This window comes from Paralichthys olivaceus, chromosome 1 (assembly GCF_024713975.1).
Source record: "Paralichthys olivaceus isolate ysfri-2021 chromosome 1, ASM2471397v2, whole genome shotgun sequence".
Classification (NCBI taxonomy): Eukaryota; Metazoa; Chordata; class Actinopteri; order Pleuronectiformes; family Paralichthyidae; genus Paralichthys; species Paralichthys olivaceus.
In genome coordinates this window covers 31,435,001-31,445,000 of record NC_091093.1, presented here as the reverse complement: position 1 = coordinate 31,445,000, position 10,000 = coordinate 31,435,001, and the positions used below count along the sequence as shown (strand labels likewise).

Genomic DNA, 10,000 nt, shown 5'->3' with positions numbered 1-10,000 from the left:
TCTGAGGCTGAAGCTAACACACGAGCTGTGTAACTAAAATGTCTTGATCAAATCCCATCAGGTGTTAAAGCTTCGATCCAGATGTTTTGTTGAATAGAAGCTGAATCTTCCTCACGTCACTGCTCTGTTCATTTGAAGCTGATTACTCTATTTAGAAATCATGCGTATGACTAAATAAGAATGTCCATCATCAGTGAAGTGTTGAAAATGAAGTTAAACAACATGGAGGTCCTGAACAATCAGTCAACACGAGTGAGAAACATCAGCATCGACACCAGATAAAGTTTATCTCCAGATAAAGTTCAGCACACATGCTAACCTGTTAACACTGACTTTAATTTAGTCTGTTCAGTGTATTTAAAACTCGTACTGTTGCCATCTCTAATACTTATATCTGTATTTCTGTGTATGTCATGTATACTCTGACCATTATATTTACATCTGCAGCTGTAACATGAAACTTCACCACTAGATGTCACTAAATTCTACACACTGCACCTTTAAGTAGCCGTTAACTCTCAAACATGTATTTGCATCATCACAAATGTTTGATGGTTCCAGCTTCTCATATGTGATCACACACATGACACCACTGAACATCTGTATGTTCTGGACCTGGCCTCTGCTACATTAGACTGTGGGAAATGATACCAGGCATTTTTATTTGATTAATGAAGCAGTGTGTAGATTAATGCAGAATGAAATATGATGAAAATGTTATTAATGCTTCATCGGTTGCTTCAGAGAATAAACAGCCACTGAACGAACCATGAGATAAGAGAATAAGAAATAATGACAAATAACAAGCAGACTAAAGAAAAGGCCTGAGGTTCTAAGTACCTGTTCGTTTACTTCCTGTGTTTGTCTCTGGGATGTCAAAGCTGTAGTTATGGATTGTAATCCAGATGTGGTGACTGTCACTGACGATGTGTCTTTACTGACAGACTGTGGCATCAGCTGACTCTGAAACTGACAGACTTCGTTAAAGACCCCTGCTTCAAATCAGGAGATGGTCTCATTCAGGTAACTGCACCACTTTGAATGAGTGAGGACGCACCCAGCTTTCAAAATGATACCACAGCTTGGATCTTAATGTATTCAGGAGAGTTGTACGATGTCCTCTCTTCTCTGTAATAATATATAAATGACTCATGATGTAACTGCAGCGCTGTATCTCGTGTCGGTAAATTGTTTAATCTTGCTTCTATGTTTTATTTAAAAAAGACACAAAGTTTTACTGGTGAAAAGAAAAGTTTACTTGAAATATCTACGAATATAGAATATAGATTTAAAGCCTGAACAATAAATAATGTCATAGTCCAAATATTGTTTGTAGCCAATTTGAGGATTTAGTTTCTAATTGAACATTCATTTATTTTCTTCTTACAGCTTTATGAAAATTTCATCAATGACTTCGAACACAGGTGACGTAAAATGGACCCACAGAATAATGTTCAGTATCTACTGTTGGTTGTGATGCTAATTCATTTTTCTTCATGAACAGAATCAATCCTCTGTCCCTCGTGGAGATTATTCTGTTTGTTGCCAGACAGATGACAGGTAATGACAACATGATGGAGTCAAGGACATTTCTCTGCACAACTTCTCCATTTGTTGAGTGTTTGAGAAAATGCTTTTTGTTCTCAGATCCTAAAGATGCCATAACCTTTCTCGAGAAGACCAAGGAAAAGGTAAGTGGACGACAGGTTTTGAATAATTAATTTTGTGAGCAGAAAGTGAACACGCCCCTCTGCGTGTCCTAGGTGAAAAGCAGCGACGAAGCCATGATTCTCTGCAAGACGTCCATCGGCAAACTCAAGCTGGAGATCAACGATCTTCCTGCCACAAAGGTGCGAGCTCCTAAAATCTCATGTCTCTTCCAAAGCTGCCGACACAAAACCAGCCTCACACCTCATTCAGCTGGAACACGTGTTGTCCTCACATGTGAGGTGTCGTGAAGACAGAGCGACAGAAACCAACAGCTGTCAAACACAACAACAGATTTTTATCTCATACATGGTGTGAAAGTTCATTCACTCACCAGAATAACTTGGAGTTTGTCATCATTAGATTTCCAGGAGAAACACAAACAGTGAAAGAAAGGTGTCTTGTAACTTTGCTGTAGGTCCTGTCAATGAAGGTATAAAGCTGTTAAAGTCCTGATGAAATTCGTCTTTATCCTCCAGAAACTCATTGAAGAGGTCGAGGAAATGTTGAATAACTTGCCTGGGGTGACGTCCGTCCACGGACGGTTTTACGACCTCTCCAGCAAGTATTATCGCATCATCGGAAACCACGCCTCCTACTACAAGGATGCCCTGCGCTACCTCGGATGTGTGGACATTAAAGACCTTCCAGGTGAGCAGAGGCATGATGGGAAACAATCAGGCTCCGATTTCCCGAAACTATCAGCAGCTGAACGATTTGTGTGTTGCTGATTCACAGAAACGGAGAAGCAGGAGAGGGCGTTCACGCTCGGACTGGCGGGACTCTTAGGAGAAGGAGTTTATAACTTTGGCGAGCTGGTGGGTTTCTCTCTAAAAACCCACGTTTCTCCTCATGATGTTTTATTTCCCTTCAGCTGAAGCTCAGCGTGATAACAACCAGGTCCCGTCTGACATGTTTGTCTCCGCAGCTGATGCATCCTGTGCTGGAGTCTCTGAGGAACACAGACAAACAGTGGCTCATTGACACACTTTATGCCTTCAATGGAGGCAACGTGGAGAAATTCCAGGGCTTCAAATCTGCCTGGGGCCAACAGGTAACAAACGGGGGGGCTCACAGTTTCAGGATTGTTCATTCCAAAAATGTATAAAATATCTTTTCTCTCGTTTATATTGTTTTTTAATGATATGCTCGCCCCTCGTAGATTACATAGTAAGACACTGAAGATAAATCTGATCAGTAAGTTCGGACTAATAGAAACCAATGAAGTTTAGCACTCAGGATATGTTCAACTGGGGAGAGGATTACATGTTGACTTTGTTCTCTACACGCACGTCTGAAGGTTTGTTGAACAGTGATCACACTTTGTCTCAGTCACTGGTTGTTCACTGGTTGGATCTGAATCAAAGTTCTAAATCTTATAAACTGTGATTTGACTAGAAATGAAACATGATTTCAACATTAGACAAGTTAACAAAGAAGTGAAGTCACAGCAGATGTGTTTAATTTATTATTCAGTGAAGTAGATCCACTCATCACCTCCGTTAGTTACTGTCACCAACGTGGTCACAGCCTCGGGTAGTTTGTTCAAAGCCTCAGAGACAGAAATAAAATAACAGAGGATGCACCTTAAATTAAAGCAGGGAGAGAAACGTGCTGATTAAAATCTTTAGTATTTGTTCAGTAGGTAAAAAGAATGAGAAGAGGTTAATATGGGTTTGAACACGGAGCCAGCAGACGTTCAGTGTAACTGACAGGAGGGTTTTTTATTCTGTGTAAATAATTGACTGATTTATTTTTCTCTCTCGGTCGTAGCCCGACCTCGCAGCACATGAAGCTAAACTGATGCAGAAGATCCAGCTGCTCTGTGTCATGGAGGTGAGCACACACACACACACACACACACACACACACACACACACACACACACACACACACACACACACACTCACACTACATTACACTCATACTACATTACACTCATACACACTACATTACACTCATACTCATAGTTTTATACTGGCTTTGACCTCATGGGCATTACTTTGTATTTACTTAATTATTACAGTAGTAATAGTATTAATATTTGAAGTGGAAGTACGAGCAGCTGTTTTGATTTAGTTTTATCTGAGTTAATGGTCTTCAGTATTGTTTCATGTCGACAGAAGAACCTGGTTTAATTTAAATCACATGAGAGGAGCCGTCTGGGGCTCGTTGTAAACACCACGTACATCGTGTTCAGTACCTCTCTCTCTTTTCTGTGACTGTGTTGATTTCTGCTGTTTGAGCTCCACATGTTGGTCGGCATGAGATGCTGCTGCAGCTGAATCATCGATAATACCACAGAGGTAAACAGCTGAATCCTCACTGTGCAGTGTGATGGTTGTATGTATTGTTTCTAGTCTCCTCTGGATATCTATCTACCTCACATTTACAAACAGGCCTGTGTTTGTTCACACTGCCACCTTGTGTCTGAGAGGTTTATCTGTTGCTATTTCAGGAATCGTGTTTTGCTTCATGTATGATTCAGTGTTTTTCACAGGAATAGATTTTGTGAGAAACACCCCGCAGACAGCGAGAGTTAATTATTATCACACAAGCTGCACGATGCCGTCGTGCTAACAGAAACCTACAGGTGATATTCTGAGGTTTTTCTTCCTGCTGACAACAAGTACACAAAGTTTTACTGAGTCTGTGGAGGGATGAATGACATCATGGCGGCTGCTGGAGTCGAGGTGATTATTTTCAAACCATCAACAGTGTGGCCCATTGAGACAGAAAAACAAGTCCAGTGGAGGAAGCTGCTGTATTAGCTTTAGATTTTATTGAACCCTGTAAATACAAGATGGACGACATGTCTCCACTTCCTCCCACTGTGCAAAACTGAAGCCGAATGATCCCAGGGTCCGGATCTTGTGCAGCAGTTGTTGTGTTGAGGAGCGGCTGTGTCTCACTTTGTTTTTATATCATGTGATTTAATCCATTTAAACCAAACTTATCAAAAACATGAACACTTGACCTTTGCTCTGGATTTGTCGTAGGAATCTTGTATAAAGTTTTCTTTCTGTTCCAGAGTAACTCAGATAATCAACTCTCAGCCACAAACCAACCAAACTTCACGTTGATGTCAGATGTTCTCGTCTTCTCATTTAGTATGAGACGAACATGTCCGTCACTCTGAAGGTTCAATAACAACAATATTAAATGAACCGTCTCCTCCTTCCAGATGACCTTCACTCGTCCTGCGAACCACAGACAGCTGGCGTTCACAGAGATCGCTCAGAGCGCCAAAATCCCCGTTAACGAGGTCGGTTGAATGACAAGTTTAATTTGCCCGATCACCCTCAGTGATTCTATCATCTATCCATCATCAGATGGTTTCTTCAGTTTTATTTGTAAACCCGTGTGTGTCCTGCAGGTGGAGCTGTTGGTGATGAAGGCTCTGTCCGTGGGTCTGATTAAAGGGAACATCGACGAGGTGGACCAGAAGGTGCAGATGACCTGGGTGCAGCCCAGAGTCCTGGACCTGCAGCAGGTCAGTGCACGTTCAGTTGTTATCTGTTCTGGTAGAGATGAAACCATCCACCCATCATCCTCTGAGGGTCTCAGGTGGAGCTCGTTTGGTGGGTGTGTCAGAGGTGTCGTCCTCTCAGCAGCGACGGGCACATGAACCTGTGACTCACCGGGTTCTAAAGTTCTCAGCTGTTGAAAACCGTGGAAGGAAACTTTGATGAGAACGTCGAGTCGAGCTCTCAGCTGCTGTTTGTGGTTTCAGATCAAAGGAATGAAGGAGCGGCTGGACTCGTGGTGCGGAGACGTGAAGAACATGGCCATGTTGGTGGAGCAGCAGGCCCACGACATCCTCACCTGAACCTTCAGTCAGCAGAGGAACCTTCAGCTGCTGCCACAGATTTCTGTTTTCTATCGTGTTTCTTTCTCCTGTTTCTGCTCGTTAACGACCTGGAAATGACTCTTTGGTATTTTACAAATAAACAACTGGTTGTATCGTCTTCACCACATGGACTGAAAATATTCTCCAGAAAAGTAATAAAATAAATCATCAGTGCCAGTTTTTAGCTGCTTATACACATTATTATTAATTATTTAATTTCTTCTTCTGAGGATTTATTATAGTTTAACCTGAATACTGAGACGTTTCTCTGCAGCACAACTTGAAAAACCCGTTTCTTCATGTTGAACACATTCATTAGTCTGATCCCGTCATTGCATATTAACGTTTACATGTTGAACATTATGTCAAACATATAAACTGTTTGAATACGTGAAGAGATTCTTTAAGATTCCTACAGAGCAGAACAAACTGTTCCAGACGATTCCAGGGAGAAGAGACGACTCCGACAGTTTCTGTATGAAATCATCAGGAGTTCAACAACAACACAAACACGCGTGTTCACTTTGAGAACATGTAACTACACATCTGTTCATCAGCAGCTCTTCTGTGACGTCACTGTCACAGCTGATGATGTCATCGCTGTTTCTTGAGTTAACAGAATAAAACAGATTTATGAGTTTTTCAGAAAAAACTGACTTCGAGTTCCTTTAAAGCTGATTGATCTTTATTTCCTGCTCATATTGATCCACGTTTTCTAAAATCTTGACTTTATCTCACTCAGCTGTGAGCAGAGACTCTGGGTCAGTTTTACTTTGAAAGAGACAAATAAATAATGAGTGTGTTGTGGGACGAGAACTTTCTGAAAGTACCACAGCGTCTCCTCCTGGACTCAGTTCATCCAGACGAACGATCACGTTCATCTCAGTGGAGTTTATCTACTTTATCGAAATCCATCACATTCACTTCGTTAAACAAAGATTGAAACTCTTAATAAATCTGAGCAGCGTGGACGTTCTCCGCTGGAGGACACAGGAGACATGATGCTGTGGATCAAGTGTGAACCATGAAAATCTAATGATTGTCTCACAGGTTATTTCCTGTTACCAGTAGATGGCGCTGTCACTTCACCTGAAGACTCTTATTAAATATTTATATGAGCAGAAGATCTACATTTGTTAGACAGACTCTATAATGTTTGTCTTCACCACAAACTAAAGTTCTTGTAGAATAAAAATAATGAAATTAAACTGAAAACTAAATGATAGACGAACGTCTCCCTGTTTTAAAAGCAGACGTGTTCCGTTCATCTTCAGGTTGATCATTTTAACTTGTGTTATGACAGTGAAATGTTTTCACGCTCTAATGTTACGATCACGTTCCTCAGACTGTCCATCGCTGCAGCTCCTCTCTTCAGCTTCTGTCTCAAACTCTTGCTTTTAGCTCCTGTCTCTTTAAGACCTGGTGAAGTCTGTTCTGATTGGTCAACAGCTTCCAGCATGTGCAGGACATGTCGGTTTGATAAGAACGACCTGAAATAACAGAAACCATCTTTGACAAACATTTATTTAGCACGTTATTTAGTTTGGTCCATGTGCTAACATGGAGGAGAGTTTAGGAGCTATACTGCAGCGAGCCACCAGGGGGCGATGGAGAAGATTTGTTTTAATGTGGACACTCGTCAACGTCCTCAGAGAATTAAAAAGTAAATTTAGACATAAACAAAGTTGATTAAAATAAGATCTGATGTTTTTAAACTTGTCATTTGATTACAGATGTTTGTTGGTTTGGAGGAAACGATCGTCTCTGTGTTCAGACAGTTTTTCACTCAAAGGTTGGATTTGATTCAAGTTCCACAGGAAGAACAACACCAACAGAAATCCACAGTTTCCATATTTGACTTGTTTCGTTTGAAAGGATCCTTCTTGTGTCTTGTTGTGTTTTCGTGGTCAGAGAAGTTGCACTGAGACTCGCTCCCTCACTATAATTGTAATCATCTCCACTAAGTATCTACTTAGCTCTACCAGCTAATTGGAACAATTAGCAGAGACTTAAGAACAAGCAGCAGAATCTCATGTCGCTTAAAACCCACGAGCTGTTCAGGAGGAAGGAAACTTCAGAAGTTGACTGGCCTCAGATCTGCAGACGATCGTCATCATCATCAGTTTAAACAGGTTTCATTCCACTTTGTGCTTTAAAAACCTCAACGAGACGTTTTTCTGCCTCGTTTGTGTTTGTGTCTTGGGCAGAAAGCAGTTTTCAGATTGTCCGTTCTCTTTGTCGACGACTGAAAAGAACTTTGTGTTTGTTCTTGTGCCTCAGTGAACACATGGGTCACGTTCAGCGCTGCAGCAAAGAAAGAGAATCATTCAACATCCTGTTTGGAGGATGTTGCTCCGAGATGAATGAATGAATGTGTGTCGTCTTCTCAGAATCAAATTCAGTCACATTTTATTTCTATGGCCCATTTTCAGAAATCACTACATGTCTCATGAACAAGGTGCGACTTCCTCTGTTCCTATGAAGAGTAAGAACGTCACAAACAAGTTTTCACCGGTTTAGTTACGTCACCGGTTTATTTCGTTTTTCGCCACGTTCATCAAAACTGTTTTGTTTTTGTAACAGGTTCAATTTATTCGACTTTTTTAACCGTACCTAATAAAGTGATTCTGTGAGATGACGACTTACTTCTGCTGTTCTCAGCGTGTGATCGAATCACAAACATGTGTCTGGTGTATCCGCAAGATGCAATATGCACATGAACAGTAGGGGCAGTGTTCTCACTCTACCATCATTCGTTCACGTCCTCCAGGTTCACCGTGATTTTCTTTACATGGTAAGTTCTATACAGTCGGAGTTCTGGTGCGCCCTCTAGTGGAATACTGCAGTAATGTGGGTAGTAGACAGTTACACTCACATATTATCACATGTGTTCTGATTATTACTCGTAGGTTCCGCGGTCGTCTCTCAGTCCACTGCTTGTGCTCGTGTGAAACCAGAGAGAAAGACCCAGAGTGAAGCTGAGGGGAGAGTGGCAGCGGATCCATGAGCTCCCAACCAGCAGTCATCAGGAGGGCGACTGCTGGTGACCACTGTTCATTCTGGGAGGAGAGCGAGAGAAACAAGGCTGGATAATTAGGAAAGGAGGATGAATCCCTGAAGGGAGCGAGAGCAGAGAGATCTGTGCATGCAGCTATTAGCTCCATCCCTCCGTCTCTATCTCTTTAAGAGCTCAGAGAAGGAGTGTGTGCGCTCCGAGTGTGTGTGTGTGTGGGGGAGGGGTATTGGCTGGGATGGAACAGTCCTGTAATGAGCAGATTTTAGAGCGAGAGAGAGAGGCAGAGATAGAAAGAAAAAGAGAGAGAGAGGCCGAAAAGCAGGAGAGGGCAGATGACTTGGTGGATTTAGGAAACAACAACAATCCAGAATCAGACGAGCGTTGAAACCAAGAGACAAAGGGAAGAGGAGAGGAAGCATTTTTCTTCTGCTCTGTTTTTTCCTCCTCATCTTCAGGTCGCAGCAGAGGAGAGAGAGGAGCTGGAGAGATATTCTGTGTTATGTCTGCTGAGGTGTGTGTTTGTGTGTCTGTGTGTCTCTGAGCGTTAGCCCGGATCCTTGTTTCCAGGCCACGCTACAGAAAAATCTCCTCAACTTCTCTGCTCCTCTGATCTTCTTCTTATTTGACGTGGTTGGAGTGCGGCAGCATCTCCGTCCTGTTTCCCCTCCGTGCTGCCGGTGCGGCAGGATGTGCCGATGCTGTAATGTCTGACTGAGCTGAGCCCGGTCGCTGCTGCTACCTCCGCCACCGCCGCCGCTCTGTGGGCCTCTGGGACTGCTGGAAAAGCCTAGGCCTCACTCGTCTGAAGCGCCCTGCTGCACGGCTGAGGCGACGGGCCGGCGAGCTCCCCGGCTGCGAGGCTGCGGGGAGCAGGAAGGTGGAGGAGGAAGTGGAGGAGGATGAGAAGCCTGCACGCCCATGGGGAGCAGCGTGCACGGCAGCTGCGTTCGTCACTCCAGACTCGTCGCTGAGGCTTCGATTGCTTCTTCGTAACGTGACGCTCTTTGTGATGTTCTGTTTTTAAAGCGAGGAGCTGTTACATCCTGAGCTAAGAGGAGAGGGAGAGTGGAGGCCCTGCACCTCCATGTTACCTGAGTCAGACGAGGCCTCCTCCCTCCTCGCTCCCTCTGAGTGAACCAGGTCCTTGTCTCTTTCTTTTTCTTGACGTTCTAAGGATTTGCCTAAACCTGTTTCATGCATGTCCACTGGAGGCAGGTTTGACTTTGATGATGGGGGGTCGTACTGCGGGGGGTGGGAGCAGGGTAAGGCCCACGGCCGAGGGGTCTGCACGGGGCCCCAGGGTCAGGGCGAGTACGCGGGGGCCTGGAGCCACGGCTTCGAGGTCCTGGGCGTTTACACGTGGCCCAGTGGGAACAGCTACCAGGGCACCTGGGCGCAGGGCAAGCGGCATGGCATCGGCGTGGAGA

The 10,000-nt window shown here is 43.6% G+C and overlaps 2 protein-coding genes across 2 annotated transcripts in view; both read left to right on the top strand.

The window, feature by feature from the left end:
• Window positions 1-5,734, top strand: part of psmd13 (proteasome 26S subunit, non-ATPase 13) — a 6,592-nt gene extending 858 nt beyond the window's left edge. The window contains exons 2-13 of the mRNA XM_069528188.1: window positions 945-1,023; window positions 1,390-1,424; window positions 1,505-1,560; window positions 1,648-1,691; window positions 1,764-1,850; window positions 2,187-2,358; window positions 2,446-2,525; window positions 2,636-2,761; window positions 3,481-3,543; window positions 4,892-4,972; window positions 5,084-5,200; window positions 5,441-5,734. Of these exons, the coding sequence (XP_069384289.1) occupies window positions 945-1,023; window positions 1,390-1,424; window positions 1,505-1,560; window positions 1,648-1,691; window positions 1,764-1,850; window positions 2,187-2,358; window positions 2,446-2,525; window positions 2,636-2,761; window positions 3,481-3,543; window positions 4,892-4,972; window positions 5,084-5,200; window positions 5,441-5,536 (1,036 nt within the window). The 3' untranslated portion in view covers window positions 5,537-5,734. The remainder of the gene's footprint in view (window positions 1-944; window positions 1,024-1,389; window positions 1,425-1,504; window positions 1,561-1,647; window positions 1,692-1,763; window positions 1,851-2,186; window positions 2,359-2,445; window positions 2,526-2,635; window positions 2,762-3,480; window positions 3,544-4,891; window positions 4,973-5,083; window positions 5,201-5,440) is intronic.
• A 2,829-nt stretch (window positions 5,735-8,563) lies between these two features.
• Window positions 8,564-10,000, top strand: part of jph3a (junctophilin 3a) — a 14,479-nt gene continuing 13,042 nt past the window's right edge. Inside the window, exon 1 of the mRNA XM_069528068.1 lies at window positions 8,564-10,000. This exon is cut by the window's right edge and continues 153 nt beyond it. Within this exon, the coding sequence (XP_069384169.1) occupies window positions 9,772-10,000 (229 nt within the window). The 5' untranslated portion in view covers window positions 8,564-9,771.